At 44.0% G+C, this 16,255-nt stretch overlaps 1 protein-coding gene across 1 annotated transcript in view; it reads left to right on the top strand.

The window, feature by feature from the left end:
- The first annotated feature begins 6,247 nt into the window (after nt 1-6,247).
- The window catches only part of LOC107384695 (fibronectin type III domain-containing protein 5b), a 68,951-nt gene continuing 58,943 nt past the window's right edge, over nt 6,248-16,255 (top strand). Inside the window, exon 1 of the mRNA XM_054734308.2 lies at nt 6,248-6,466. Within this exon, the coding sequence (XP_054590283.1) occupies nt 6,379-6,466 (88 nt within the window). The 5' untranslated portion in view covers nt 6,248-6,378. The remainder of the gene's footprint in view (nt 6,467-16,255) is intronic.

The following is a 16,255-nucleotide window of genomic DNA, read 5'->3' on the forward strand; positions in this document are numbered from 1 at the left end:
CTATGTGAAGTAGACCTGACCGGCTCATCTAATCTGAGCGTTTCCTCGTCTATTTTCTATCTACGAAAATGCAGGGAATAGGGATAGAAAGCTATTTTCACGTTTAGCCATCACATTAAACTCAAGAGTGACTGATCACAATTCAAATGATTTCTCAGTGAACTTGGCCTTTAATCAAAATTGGTCTTTAGTGAGGCTAAATAGAAAAAAATTGAACTTCCATATCTGTTGCACAGTTGGGGGACTGACCTGAAAACGCCCCTGCCTCCGTGGATCAGACCCATATTCTCCTGCAGATGACTCAGGTTTGTGCAGGAAAAATGGGGAAATTATCCCAAGGTGTTCCCAGAGCAGATGTACTATTTAAACCCTTCGGCATGTTCTTCATGTTGTTTTTCCCTGCTAGTGTTTCAGAATAACCGCCACAGGGAGGCATCCTGGAGGTGCCGTGAGCAGATGTCTGAGCATGTCTGCAGGCTTCTGTTAATAAGGACTCTGTAGAACATCTGCAGCAGAAACACTTACATTCAGCATCAAAATACTCAAGAACTATCAGGGAGAACGATCAGGCTGTGCTCCGATCCCCCTTCTCCACAGATTCCGTTCATTCACTTAGTAAAATATACATCAACTGTTGTATTAATATTAAACGCACCTGGATTTGAGTGTTCTGTTGAAGTAGGATGCGTTGCCAGTTAAAGTAGATCGTTGTTGATGTCTTGAGGTGTCAAACAACAAAACTAAAGTGTCATAGTTTGAGGTTTATTCAAAGAAATAGCTTTAAACTGTTCACGTTTACAGAGTGTTCAGAAAACAAACAAAAACAACAGAAATCTACAGCTACAATATGCATATTTTTTGTTTGTGAATAAATGTATTTGTGATCTAGATGCTCCAAGAAAAGGCAGGAACTGTAAAGGGCACATTTTAGTAATGAAAAATAATAACACTTAGTTTTTCTACTGTTTTATTTTTTATTGATTTGATTCCACTGAAATGAAGAAAGCTATATTTTGGCTTTCAGTAAAGCATTCAGATGGAGTGTCAGGGTTAGTACCTTAATCATATCGTCATATCCAGCCCTATGTGTGTATACTGCCCTCTGGTGGAGGATTGGCAGGTGGTGGTGGCCTGTTTGATGTCATTATTAGTTATTTGTTTGTTGTACAATTACATTTTAAAGTAAAAGTAATTATATCTTTACATTAAACAAAAAAATCTGTTTTTTTTTTTGTTTTGGCGAAGTCAGTGACACTTTACACATACTTGAGGACTTTTACTCAAGCCCCCACAATGCGGGTGAAAAATTGAATCCAACACGGAAGTGAAATAAATTGCAGTTCCAACCTCATCCACAGGACAGATGAGGCCCTGTAGATGGACGATGGAGTGGACAGTGAGAGGAAGCGTCCCAAAGCTCTCTCTGCAGACCGTCCTGTATGATGTTCCTCTGGCCAGAAACGTCCAGCCACGGGTCTGCTCCAGCCCTCCATCCACGTCTGGATCCTCCTGCAGCAGATCCAGCTGCACTGTTAAAGACTTCCTGCTCGCTCAGTTTAAATAAATGATCCAGGAAGAGTCACTCAGGTTAATCCTGCTTTAACCGTACAAAACTGGTCCATACTGGTTTTGATCTGTAAATAAGTGTAACTATTATAAATAATCTTGTCTCCTTACCATCTCTTCATTTTCTGTTCATTTGAAGATTAAATAGCAGCTGTAAGGTGGTTTTATAAGTATTTCCCCACACCTCTATACAATAATTGAGGTATGGCAGAATAAGTGAACAGTACAATGTATGCAACACGTTGATTTTTAGGAGATATTTAACTTTAGACAGTAATCCTATACTTCTTAATTTTGCAGTAACCTGTTTGATTTGTGGTTTCCAACAACTCGTGGTTTCATGCAATTCAGAGAGACAGATCAAAGTAAAAAAAGAACAGGTACTGCACGGGTTCTTACTGAACTGGCCTTTTAAACCATTTCCCCAAACTGAGCTCATTCAAAAAGCTATTGACAAAAGACAGTAGTCATAACCTTTCCATAAAAACCCCATTTCAAATATCTGAACAGACTTTCCACCACAGTATAAATTTGAAAATACAGATTTGGCAACTAAACAGCGATGAACTGCAGAACATCTTGACCTTGATGTTTATAATTTACTGAAGACATGCCTCTCAGCCCCCTGCAAGTCTTTTATTCCATGTCAACTGGCATTTATCCCAGATTTGAGTTGGTGTCGAACACTGATACCCACCTTCTAAAGTCCTGTAGGACACCAGCTCCGTCACACCTCCTGTACAGCATTTGATCTGAACATTATTTATTTATTTTTTGGTGCCTTCTCAAGCGTCTCACTGCAGCATCAGACATTATTAACACGGCGCTCTGACTGGAGATCAAAGGCAAAGTGAGATTTCCTGGTATCACACTGAAGTAAGTGTCATAAACTTTTTAAAAAAGGCAGCAAAGTAAAAGGCGACTTCCTTTTGTAAAAGCAGTTAGATGTACATGAAATCTGGAATGCCATTAAAGGGATACTATGCAACTTTTTCATATTTTAAAATAATTTTCTTGAGTCAGTATGTGCTAAAATGACCCTTTACGGGGTTATTGAAATGTCACCCAGACCCGCAACGCCCTCTCTAGCCAGAATACCGCACTTGCAACTTCTGGTCTGGTCCCTGTTGAACTTGGAAAAACTATGGAGCTGACATACTGCAGTCTGGTTTCAGCACATTTCCTGCATGTTTTAGATCATGAACACAGCTGATTTGTTTAATTTAGTGATGAATCACTCCTGTAGACACCAATGAAGACTGAGGAGGCAATTTAGCTGTTAAAAAGATGACCGCACAATGAGGAGATAAGTTTCACTTTTGTTTTGACCACAGAGAAATAACGACAGTCACTAGGGGGTGCTAACAGCAAGCAAAACTACCAAGTGTACCATTGGGAAGATGTTTGGGAATGCAACCTGGGTAAATTTACATGGTTTGGATGCTAATTAGCCTCAAATATGCTTCTTAGATACACAAGTTAAATCATATGGAATGTCATAATGAAATGTAACAGTGTAACTCAAATACATGGGGTAAAAGCATCAACATATAAATATTGGACAATGAGTTTCCATAGCCTCCAAAAACACGTTTTTGAAGAAAAATTGGAGGTGGCCACCACCGCCATTTTGACAGTGTCACAGGTTCCGTCAAGCCCAGACAATTCCACAAAAGGGAAGAGAGGTGGAGCTGAGGGTGGGGCTGTAAGGCTGGGATCAACTGACGACACCCGGTCGAACTAGCTACAAGCTAACCCGAAGCTAACCCAAAGCTAATACGGAGGTGGGAGCTAAGCTAACAGAGGTAGCAACCTAGCTACAACCGGAGTTAACTGTGCACAACACCAGAGGTTCTGAGTCAGAGATACGCCGGGCTGACCGCTGGGTAAAACCGGGTGGAACACAGAGGTCTCCTGAGAGCTCCACAAGCCGATAGTCGAAACCCAGCTCTACCAACATGTTATATTTCAACCCATTTTCTAAAGTGCAGCATTATGTTAAATGCACTGGGTTTTACCCTATTACATTTAAATTTCACGGTTAAACAGTACATGTTAAAATCTTAGCTCAGCTCGGCAGTGACCTAAAATACATAAATATAATTTTACTAACTGAAAAAAAATGAAGTGGAGACTCCTTGGACGCTCTATTAGTGCAATTAATACCACAGCAAGTCATTTTGTCCAACAATTGCACAAAATATATCCAAAAAAGAATACAAAAACACAGAGACTCAAAATCCCGGAACAGTTTCCAGGCCAGACCGAGGCTCTACTGAGGCCTTTCCACGTAGCTCTGTGGTCACGTGGGTCTGATGCTCATTAATTATACAGAATTTTAGGCTTTTAATACACTTAAACAGAAGAGTGAGAAAAAAATTCACCCCCCTCAGAGTTGTCATGAGTGTAAACTAGATCATTTAAACCAAAAACATGTTTTGGTACCAGGCTGTAAACATGTTTATTTCTGCTGTGAAATTGGTATTTTTAACATGGGAGTCAATGAGGATTTGCTCGCTTCTGACACCAGCCCCTAGTGGATGAGGGTGAAACTGCAATTTTTGGTACTTCCGGGATTGCTTCAATTTTTGAGCCGCATTGTGGGGGCCTGCACCACGGCTGTGACGGGACCTACGGGCCACCATAGAGGTGAAGGCTAGACTGTCCAAATTCAGAGCCGCTGGGTTCTAGTCTTAGCGAGACCGGCGAGGACCCGTACTCATAAGCATCCTGCCCGTGAATTCGGACACACCCATAGTCTCCTTTCCCCTAGCGTAGCTGCTACTTACCACATGACCAGATTTATGGCGGTTCTTTCCTCCTGTGGGAAGTTTGCTGAACTTACAGCCCTTTTCCCTCAGTTTTCTCCGTGTCTGGTTCGATGACGTCACTTTCGTGAAACGCATTTGTAGTGCTGGACTTATTTTCACACAAAACCTAAAATGTTGTCATTGTCGTCCCCTCCCCTCCATATAGGCTCTACGTCATGCCCATCTACTTCCGGACCATGGATCTCCTACTGCCTGGAAGTCTATGATGAGCCAATAAATTAATTTTCTGGTCCCATTTATTACGTGCCATGAATTTAACATATGATGTTGACGAATTTGAAAGATCACAAGAAGGTGCTTATTTTTGACAGGTGGAAAAGTTATTTTATATTTTGCCTCTGTCAGTGCGGCTGTGGCAACATCGTAGCTCATCCCCACCAGTGTGTGACTGTGTGTGGGAATGGGTGAATGACTGATTTTGTTTTTACACGTATATTTTTAAACGTATTATGTGTCACGTTCTGCCCCTGCCTTCCTGACTGTGTCTCTCTCCTGCCCTGATTAGCCCTTATTGTTCTCACCTGCCCCTCGTTAACCTGCCCATGTGTTCCTGATTTCCCTTTATACCTCCCTCCTTGTACCAGTCTTCGTCGGATCATTGTATGTGCATGTGCTTGTTTGTCCTGTCGTTCCCGTTCCACCATTAAAATCATTTTTATTTTTTCATCCGCGCCTGCTCTCCTGCCTCCTGAACTCTCCACCACACATGGTCTGCCATCTCCACTCCTCCCAACATGACATTTGTCAAATTTCTAATACATGCTCTTCTTGGAGAAGATTCTGGATTAGTTCAGCACACGAAACGCAGTCGGTGTGAATGACAGTCAGTCCAGCAGCCCCGAAAACTGGACTGCATCCAAACTGGACAGGCAGACAGAATATGGTGGATCTGACTAGCCTAGTGAACTAGACCAAATTCTTGCTTTGCAAAGTTTGGTCTAGGCATGCTCCACTGGAACCTCCGCAGCTCCTACCAGGACTCTGGCTAGCCAATCACAGCTCTCTAGAGGGGTTTCAAACACATAAAGAGCTGTGATTGGTCCATAATGGTGGGCCAATCATAGTGCTCTATCTGCTTAGTGAACAAATCACAGAGCTTTATCCGCTTTGTGAGCCAATCAGGGCACTCTATATGCCTGGTGGGTGGGATGATGCAACAGAGAGAAACAAGAGTATGTCACATTCATTGTCCAGTGGAATGCGGAGATCATTTGAAAGACAACGGTAGAACCCGCCCCACAACCGAGAGCCGTCAATGGAGCGTGGCCAGACTAAATAATACATTTATTTAGTCTGGCTTGCCAGGCTAGGATCTGACTGGAGTAGGAAATACTCCTGTTGATTGAATTGACTTTGATGAAAATAAACCTATTTATAGTAAAATGGGGTATTTGTGATGATTTAAAACCATTTTTGCAGTGACTTTTGATTACATAATCAACAGTTGGTTGAGGTGTGAGGACTCCTCCCTCCCTCTCCTGTCTTCTTCCTCCTCCTCCTCTTCCTCCTCCTCCACCATGCTGTGTTTGGTGACAGGATTTCAGTTCCGACCCGCTGTGTGTTTTTCAGACTGACTGGATGAGTTAACGAAGCTCCTGCAGACATTTTATCATCTTCAGAGCTTCCAGCAGACACGGACCACCTCATCGGCTCTCAGCGCTGACGACACCGACGTCTCCTCGCCTGTGAGCGCTGAACGCGGCGTTTTAACTCCGGTGGTTTCGCGGTCAGAGAGCCGAGGACAGGTGGAGCTGCTCGGGCTACCTGTTTGCTCCCCCCGACCCCCCACCAGGGCTGTCGGGTTCGGGTTTTGGGTCCTCCTGCTGCATACCTACTGACCCACTTCTCCGTGAGTTCATAAACACCGCGGTGTCTGCGTTTTAAGGAGATGAGTGGTGTTGTGGAAGCCGTGGTAACCCGGCGGGGAGAGCGCCAGTAAAAAGCACAGACGAAGAATCAGAAGGGAGGAGAAGAGCCAGCGATGACCGCATCTGCTCACCTGGAACCCGGGCTGCTGCTGCTGCTGCTGTTGGCCTGCTGCTGGCAGACACCCGGGAGGGTCGGTGGAAGTAAGTCTGCTGCTCTTAGTGGTTTTTCCTCATCCTTGATATTTATAATGTCATATCATAATTATATATGTATATATATATATATATATATATATATATATAAAATGTGAAATCCGTTCACAGAACGGGTCAAGATTTGGTATCTTGTTCATTTATGTTTTAATTCATAATTTAATATAGTTAATTATTTTTGTTTTATTCGTTGCTGTATTTATCTATTATTTATTTTTTACAAATTTAGTTCAGCTCTAGTTATTTTTTTAAAACTTATTTAGCTAAAGAACTAAATTATACACTTGAGGTAATTTTAATTCCTTTAATCAGAACCTGGGGTGTTATATAATAAAAAAAATACATCTGCTGGAGTCCTGAAGTTATTTATTTTGGGCTCATTTTAAACATGGAAATCAATAATTATTTTTCAACAATTTAAAATGTTAATTATTTTAAAACAATCGTTTTTATCCCCAGGGAGGACCAGACACTCTGGAGGTTAAATACCTTAGGGAAATCTGAAGAACTATTCATTAGGGCCATGGGACTCTGTTTTCTGAGGATATGTGGCACTTCAAAAGTCTTTTCCTTTTAAATCTTACTGAAAGAATGGAACCATGTTCAGGCTGCAGGTGGCAGAAGGCTTAATGATTTAGTAATAAAGCTGCAACATTCTGGGTTTCTTATCTGATTTCAACTATTTCACTGGATTAGTCATTTATTTTAAATAATCCGCTGGCTGCTTATGCTCAGTGTCACGTTATTAGCTTAAAGTTTAACGTTAAAGTCCCACTAGTTGTCACGCTGTGAAATTTGTTCTCTGCTTTTGACCCATCCCCGTGGGGAGCAGTGGCCCGCAGACACTGCTGCGTTCAGGAACTATTTGTTGGTTTAACCTCCCAATTGAAACCCTTAATGCTGAGTGTCAAGTGGGGAGGCATTGGGTCCCATTTTTAAAGTCTATGGTATGACCTTATTGTGGATTTGAACCCATGAACTCCCAGTTTTAAGGACAGACACTGAGCTGGGCAAAAACCTCGATCCTTTTTGGGACCACTTTAGTTCTTGGTATCATAGATTCATCAAGGTGTTGTAAAAGTTCCTCCAATGTTCTGGTCCATACTTACGTGACATCATCACACAGCTCCATCCATCATGGAAATCTTCAGTTCCACCACATCCCAAAGGTTCATGACTGGACTGAGATCTGGGGACTGTGGAGGTAGTTGGAGTTTGGTTAACTTAACCAACCTTACTTGCTGCTGGGGGTCGGAGGGACCGCTGTCGCCTGTGTACAGCAGACTCACCTCTGTCGGTGCGCCCCAGGGCAGCCATGGCTACAATGTAGCTCATCATCACCAGGGTGTGAATGGGTGAATAACTGATTGTGTTGTAAAGCACCTTGGGGGGTTCCAGGACTCTAGAAGGTGCTATATCAAATACAGGCCATTCACCATTTTCACCATGTGAATTTTTTTGTTCTAGAAACCAGTTAGAGATGATCCAAAATGGTTCAGATGAAAGCAACTGGACTTCTTTGGTTACTTGAGGATGTTTCGCTTCTCATCAGAGGAGCTTTGACAATTCTGCATAACCGAGCACCTTCACCAGAGATGATCTGAGTTTAGTGACATGGTGATTTATCCTGTTGGAAGTCGCCATCAGAAGATGGTTCCACTGTGGTCATTAAAGGGATGGATATGGTCAGCAACAGTACTCAGGTAGGCTGTGAGGTTTAAACCAGGCTCAGGTGGTAGTAAGGGGTCCAAAGTGGGTCAGCACCCCACCACCACCATTTTATCACCAGCAGCCTGAAGCATTGATACAAGACAGAATGGATCCATGCTTCATGTTGGTGACACCAATTTCCGACCCGACCATCAGAATGTTGCAGCTGAGATCCAGACTCATCAGATGAGGAAGGGTTTTTCCAGTTTCAATGGCCCCGTTCTGTAGCCTGGCATGCCACTCTATATGTCAATATGTAGTCTGGCCACAAGCCATTAAAAAGCACCCAGTTGTGGGGTGGAATCTACGGTGTCAAACTACTTTTCCATGCAGTTGGACAGCACTAGGACCAATCAGAGCAATGAACAACATGATATACTCAACACTACGAATGTCAGTCAATGGGGTAGTCCACCGTAGACTATTAAAAAACAAACAAATACTTTCTCTCAACTCATTCACTGCCAGCTGTTTCCTGATCGCTAAAGGCCGTCGCTGTCCGCGTTTCTCGCAGTTTTTACTTTTTTTTAAGAGTCACAGAATGTTGCGCGCTAGGATGATGTCGACGCCAAAACAACCAAAACAAAGTGGAGACTCACCTCTTACATCAGGAAGAATCCGCGCATTTCGGTTCTTTCAAAATCCGTTGTTGAATTGTGATCAGCAGAAGTTTTTCCAGTTTGTGCCTCACTCTTTTTTACAGGAACGGCCCAAAACGATCTCCTAACACATATATTTTCTGCTTCCTGATCATGTGACGTGTGATGTGTGCGGATAAAGATCGGCTTCAGAACTGAGATGTTTGTTCTCTTGGCGCGGGGGCTCGTTTCTGGTGCCCAAACGGTAAAAAAATGAAAATGACGACTAGTCGTCATTGGCAGTGAACGGTTGGATCTAAAATGACGACTAAAGTCGTCAATAGCAGTGAATGAGTTAAGTCTAAATCATTCAAAGTTGATGCCAGAGCCATTTTAAATGAGCGCCATTCCAAAGCCGACACCATCTTTGGAGGTTTTCTTCACCGTCGTTCTAGCGTTAAACCTGCCCAACAAACACAGAGCGCTGTGATTGGCAAGACACAAAACAGCTGGGTCCAATGGTAGAACTGCTGAGGCTAGACCAACCTACAGAGCTAAATCAGATAGTTCAATGTCCATTATTGGGATTTTGAGAGGTTGGGGACCAACAAACTGTAAAACAGAGAGGAAATGATCTCTGTTTGGCCCCAAAACAATTTCTAATCGGAATCTGGCGTCCTTGAGCCTGCAAGGCTCAAACGAAAACTCCCCTCTCAGAAGATATGTGGAATGTGCCGTCGCTATGGCAACTCAACTCTGTCTCCTTTCCCAGCCTGGGTGGGACTGCGGGAAGGCCGCTGAAACGTTCCAGGGTCACTGCAACCCTCCAACCCTCAATGCTCCTCCCCCTATCCACACTGAGGTGACATGCGCTGCTTCTATTGTGGCTGCAGGAACTGAACCAACCCACCACCCCACCTAGTGGACACTTATGTTGTGTGTTGTCTGAAGTCTGTTGCATATCTGTCTGAGGTGTTTTTTTGCAGAGCAAAGTTGCCCTCCTGGTGGACGGTAACTCTGAAGTGCCTTTTTTTTCCTCCACCTGACTCAATCCTCATGTAACCCTCTGATCTCTATTAAGGTAGCGCGACTCGGGGTTGCGAATGACCACAGTCACCAATTCTTGTCATGTGTCTTGCCCATGTATGTCTGATCTCTGAATTGTGTGTACTGTAACTCTTAATTTCCCTCTGGGATTAATAAAGTATATTTGATTGATTGATTGATACTGATATGGTTGGTCTAGATCTCTAGGCTACCAGTTCTGGTGATCCTGTGTGAATTGTATCCTCAGGTTCCTGTTCTTAGCTGATAGACATGACACCTGGTGTGGTCTCCTGCCGCTGGAGCCGATCTGGATCAGATGTTGTGCTTTAAAGATGCTGTTCTGCAGAACTTGGTAGGAGCCAGTGGTTATTAGGGCTGTTTTCCTATTATCTAGAAACAGTCTGACCTCTGAGCTCAGTATTGATCTGCTGCAGTGCAATTGGCTGATGAAATATTTGTGTTTACTAGCTATTGAACACATGAATCTAATAAATTGGCTATTGAGTGTGTGGTGTTTAAATGTGTTAAACAAAAGCCGAAGTTCAAAAGTTGAACTGTCGTTTAAGAGCTCTCTTTTGTGATTTAAACAAAAACATTATGAAGCCAGTCTTTTATTTGTTTGATTTATTTTTCTGTGGTTTTATTGCTAAATGATGCCATCGTAGAGCGGGTCGTGGAAACGGTTTAGTATTAAATCGAGCAGGTGCAGCGATCAGCCGTAAAACCATAACTGTTGGTCTGCTGAGGAAACCCTCGTCCTCACATGGATTTTATTTTGACACTCACCACCTACCTGAACCCTTTTAAAGATTAATCACACCCACACATGGCAACAGCACTCTACGCCAGCAGCAGCAGTTCACCCCCAGAAAATACAAGCCATAAATCCTTCTAGTCTCTGCGACTGTGCTTTAACAATCTCATTACTACACCAGCAGGACACAGACCGGCTTAGCGCTCGTTTTTTTAGACTGAATGTTGCTTCTATTTGTTTTTATTTGTTGTGTCATGAGATGCTTTTTTATGCGGCTTAAATTCGTCAAACCTCGTCTAACTTACAAAATATACTTTCAGGGACATTCTTCAGTTTTAAATATTTATTTATTTTTTTCAGCCTTTTCTGAGGTGTTAAACAAACCAGTCCCAGCCATGGAGTGGGCGATATTTTGTCTCCAGTGTTTCAGTAATTGGGAACTCTGTTAATGACATCAGCTTTTCCCAACTAGTACGTGTTAATAAGAGCTGTGCATGCCCTCTTCGCAGTCAGAAACACACTTTCGTGCCTTTTCCACACGCCACAAAGGTGGTCAGATTTCTAGACCACCTCAGCTGACTCAGTGAGGAGGAGGAGCTGCCCTTGGATAGTGGAGGTCCTATCTCTTATGGCCCCTTTCCAACTGCACCACTGAGCGTGACTCGGATTGGTGCATTTCAGTTTTTCCCCCTACTTTCCATCATCTTTTCATTCCAGGGTATCCGCGGGTCCTTAAAAAGTCTTAAATTAGCTTTTCCAAATTTAAGGCCTTAAAAATCCTTAAAAATGACAAATAATCCTTAAATAGAGTTTCCAAATGTCTTAAATTACCAAAGACCCAATAAACAAGATTTTTATTTCTATAAAATTTTCGTGAATTTCTAGTTGGTGTTCAGCATTTTCTGTGTATGATGTTGGCGTAAGCGGAACCGTACACATTCAGTTGGTTGTGAAAGGGGGCTATTTTTTAGATGAGCACATTAGCTGGTTAAGCTAGTGGGAGCTTGCGCCATGGGGAAGTGCAAGTTTAATGGTAACTGGATGGCTAATCCCACGTTCGTGACGTGGGATTAGCACCGTTTCCAGGCAATAGCTGTAAATTATAGCTTAAATTTAATTAAAAAAAATAGCTTAAATTTGGTCAAAGTGGCCTTAAAAAAGGTCTTAAAAAGTCTTAAATTTAGCTCCCTTAAACCTGCAGATACCCTGTCATTCGGTACTGCACAAAGACAGCTGGTGTGATCAGCTCTGGAAAGCATTGATTTGCAGATCACGTTTATTTTTCACGGAGATCGACCGCGGTCGGCATTCTAGGAATCGAAATAAAAAACTTTGAATGATTCCAGGAAAAACTAACAGTTGGAACCGGTTCCAATCGATGCTCGAGGCCAAACCCTAGTCAACCCACCCTGTACCGAGCAGTTAATGGCTAAGTAGTGCTGTTGGAAAAACTGCTTAAAGGTTGGTTTATGTTTGACGCGTCCGCGAGGTTTGCACGGCTCCGCGTGGCGAAATTGTGTAATTTTAACCACAGCGTCTCCGCACGGCCCAAAATTTCCACACCGCGCACCTAGGAAATTTTCTAACCACGAGGACGGTCGGACGTGGAAAAACATGGCGGACCGGCAAGAACTAGTATGGCAGAGGTTCGTAAATACAGACATTTGAATGATTCAGCTCTCAGAGATCACCGTGATCAACACGTTGTTAATAATTCTTGGAGAGAAATAGCTCGCACTGTCAGAAAAGACGAGGACGCTGATAAAAAATGCTGGAATGCCACGTTGTAAACAACAGTAATTTTTACTTCTACTGTGGTGTAGTGTTGGATGCATGCCGTAGAGCTCCATGCTGCCCCCTACAGTTTGGGAGAATATCGGCTCACCGCAGAGACAAGCCGCATGAACCATAAACGCTGCGAGTTGGGAAGCGTGTTCCATCCACGAGCTGCATCACCAAGTGGAAAGTAAATGTGTCAAGCATAAACCAAGCTCCTTAAAGCCTGGTTCACACATAATTTTTCAGCTGTCACAAAGAGCCACACTATGTCACACTCTGAGGACTTTAGAAAGGTTGCATCAGGTGTTGCTTTGCCAGGACATTTTCCATTTTTAACCTTAAATTTTTTTTTTTATCAGTGACGGAAAAATCTGAAGGCTGCCCATCATTTTGGACCAATTGCAATTCACACCCGAGGTGCACAGATATTTTAAACGTTACACACACAAAGTACATCTCAGAGGTACTTTCCAGAGGTCTGGAAGCCCAATTTCTGTTTATTTCATTTGGTGAAATGTTTCTGATTTTAAAACTTTGGCTGAAGTAGCACCTCATTTAAGCACCCATGAGCCTGCTGAGGAAAAAGTCCAGAACCTCATGACTGCAGCCTCTGCAGCAAACCCCCATAGACATGTGATTAGGCACAAGCAGAGGAATAGTTCAGGTATACGCCAGCAGAAGCAAGGTGAATGTTCCTTCTTTAATTGAAGTAATTGAAGGACATGTTCATTTGGGGCACTCTGGTGAGCTTCTTTTGTACATTCATTCTGTGTGTTTCATCTAACTGCATTACTTGGTTCTTTTATTTAACACCGCTGGAGTTGTTTTTACCTTGTTTTTGCCGACGTTTCGACTAACACTGTAGCCTTCCCCAGAGCTTTGCCACTGTTGGTGGCATCACTGTGGCCTAAAATCAATATCACGATATATTGAGGACTTCACCTCGATAACGATAAATAGACGATAACTACAGGTATGCTCAGAAACAAAAGTTGTCCACTAGATGGGGCTGTCACATGAATTGCATTGAGTCCCATTTTTACGTGACTCAAGGCGGTACAGCTTCTTAAAAGGACATGAACTTTGCCAACCTACCAAGCCCCCATAATTCAGGTCTGAAATAGAAGCCAACAAGGATGTGAAAAAATTAGCAGTTCCAACCTCATCCACTGGGGGCTGGTGTCAGAAGCGAGCAAATCCTCATTGACTCCCATGTTAAAAATACCAATTTCACAGCAGAAATAAACATGTTTACAGCCTGGTACCAAAACATGTTTTTGGTTTAAATGATCTAGTTTACACTCATGACAACTCTGAGGGGGGTGAATTTTTTTGTCATTCTTCTGTTTAAGTGTATTAAAAGCCTAAAATTCTGAATAATTAATGAGCGTCCGACCCACGTGACCACAGAGCTAGCTCCGGGGAAAGGCCTCAGCCTGAGCCTCGGCCTCGCCTTAAAACTGTTGCACAATTTTTAGTCTCTCAACTTAGACCATTAGTTGTAGCGTTTGTGCGTTCATTTTGGATATTATTTGTGCAATTGTTGGACAAAATGACTTGCTGCGGCATTAATTGCACTAATAGAGCGTCCAAGGAGTCTCCACTTCATTTTTTTCGGCAAGTAAATATTACCTCCCCGGCGCTCTAGGAGAGATGAGAAGGGGAGTAATAAAATTAGTTTGTGGGTGAAATAATAAAAGTGCTGTGTCGCTTAAAAACAAAGGATTTTATTACAAAATGAACGGAATATGTACAAAGAACCTAAAAACAATACTATATACAAAACCAAATGAGCAATATTTAAAAGGGAGAAATGAAAAACGCCACCCCAGAAGGGGGTGGGAAGAAAACTGAGAATAATAAATATATCTATACTTTCAAAAGGGGAGATCCTAAATCGAGGTCAAAAGCCGGTCCGAAGTCAAATTAGCCAAACGATCTACTGCCAAATCCAAATACCAAAAATGAGTGAAATATCAAAGTCTACCAAGCGAACAAGTTAACAGAGAACGAGAAGAAGAATAGTACAAACTCAGCCGAGTCTGTACTACCCTTGGACCTTCTCCAAGACTGAGGGAGGAGAGCAGCTTTTAACAGCTGCTCCCTGATTACGAGCAATTACAGACACCTGGTACACCGGGAGACAGGCAAGGCAAAGGCCACTGAGGCCATCTTGTGGCCGAAAAAGGACACAGTACGTAACAGTAAAATTCTAAACACAAAAATAAACAATTATGAACAAGAGTCTGCTTCTAGACCTGCAGAAAGAGAATAGAAATAAATGGGACACACATCAATACATCGGGAGCAAGCTATCACTGCGTCAACCTGATGATGAAATATAAAATCAACATCGTTTGACTGAACAATCACACGATAATAAATCATAGTGCATTTAGTGGCAATGACAGCCTTAAGACAAGTGTTGAACGTGCCCAAGCCCATACTTTTGAGAGCACCATGTGAGCACCTGTGTGTGTACCCGCGCTTGTTTATGTAGGGTTTCACTATAAAAGCATCCAATAGAGAGTGTGAGGGACCACAGATCTGCCCCCCCAAAGATGTGTAGGAGACGGGGGGAGATCCAAGTCCCAGAGATCCAGGCGCTGTCCCAGAACACAGGAACCCCAAGGAGACTGCAACCAGAAAGCCCCCCGCCCCCTCGAGAGGCACAGAGGATCGCCCCGGGGGCCACAACTAGCAGCCGGCAGAGTCCTGGGAGATATTCAGCGGCAAGCCCACAGGCCTGCCCCCAGCCTCCCACCCCCTAGCCTGCCGAGCCCGGGACCCAGGGGCGACCACCCCCACCGGGGACCCAGCAGAGCCCAGGGACCCAGACCCCACCAGGCAGCCACCGGGATTGATCAGGCAGACGCCAAAAATCTTAAACCCCCTGACCCGGGAGCCATGAACACTCAGGCAGACCAAGGCACCACACCAGGTGCGGCAGGGGGAGGGGAGACGAAGATCTATATCATCAAAAGAAGTCCCAGGAGAAGAGAGGAGTCAAAGGCCCCACCTGACATATACAGTCATACACAAACACAGTCACACACTCCCTCCCTTTTGCTCACACATACACATAAAACCAAAGACTTACAAAAATGCACGCAGGACACCCACTCATGCTTCCCATACACACCCTATTCACTCTGGTCCTGGTACTGCTGCACATTGGGTACAACCATCACCGGTTACCAGAGTTTGACCCTTTCTGCTGGGGTGCTGATGAGCAGGCTCCCCCACCCAACGCTGAGCACAGCAACCCACCACCCCAGATCCCAACCAGACGGCCAGATCTCCCTCCTTGCCTCCAACCCCAGGAAGCCAAGCAATAACAGAGGTGTGCTAAGACCCCTAGTCTCCCTCCGCCTGCTCCAATACAGTGTTGTGTATTGATGAGGTGTATTCCATGGCTGTGGTAAGCGGGCAGTGCGGGCATCGTCTGGCCTATGCCAGCTGATGCCACCGCACCACCCCACTTGCACCCACAGCCCTCAGTGTCTAAGTGCAGTTAAAAATTGGAAGTGGGCACCGGCACTCGGGAGGAGGCTGAGAAATCCCCCTGCCAAGTACCGTTGAATGTGCTCACTCCAAAGGCCCTAAGTGTGTGTTTGCGTGGAATGTCGTCGGTGGAACCGTATAAGGTGCAAATAAAATTGGGGGGCAGGTTGCCACAGGAATGCGGAAATGGGGTCCATACCCGCACTCCCTGGCTTGTCCACCCCCAAGGTCCTATGTGCATGTTTGTGTGATGATGTGAGGGACCAGGAGAAGAAAAATATGCGGGGATGGGGAGGAATGGCTGGTTGAGCTTAGCCCTCCAGGGAGCCAGCTCCCCCACTGGCCCCAATAGGCACCTCTGTTGTCAAATTGCCACCCAGGGCATGGAGACCCCTGCCCATCCTG

The sequence above is a fragment of the Nothobranchius furzeri genome, chromosome 3 (assembly GCF_043380555.1).
Source record: "Nothobranchius furzeri strain GRZ-AD chromosome 3, NfurGRZ-RIMD1, whole genome shotgun sequence".
Classification (NCBI taxonomy): domain Eukaryota; kingdom Metazoa; phylum Chordata; class Actinopteri; order Cyprinodontiformes; family Nothobranchiidae; genus Nothobranchius; species Nothobranchius furzeri.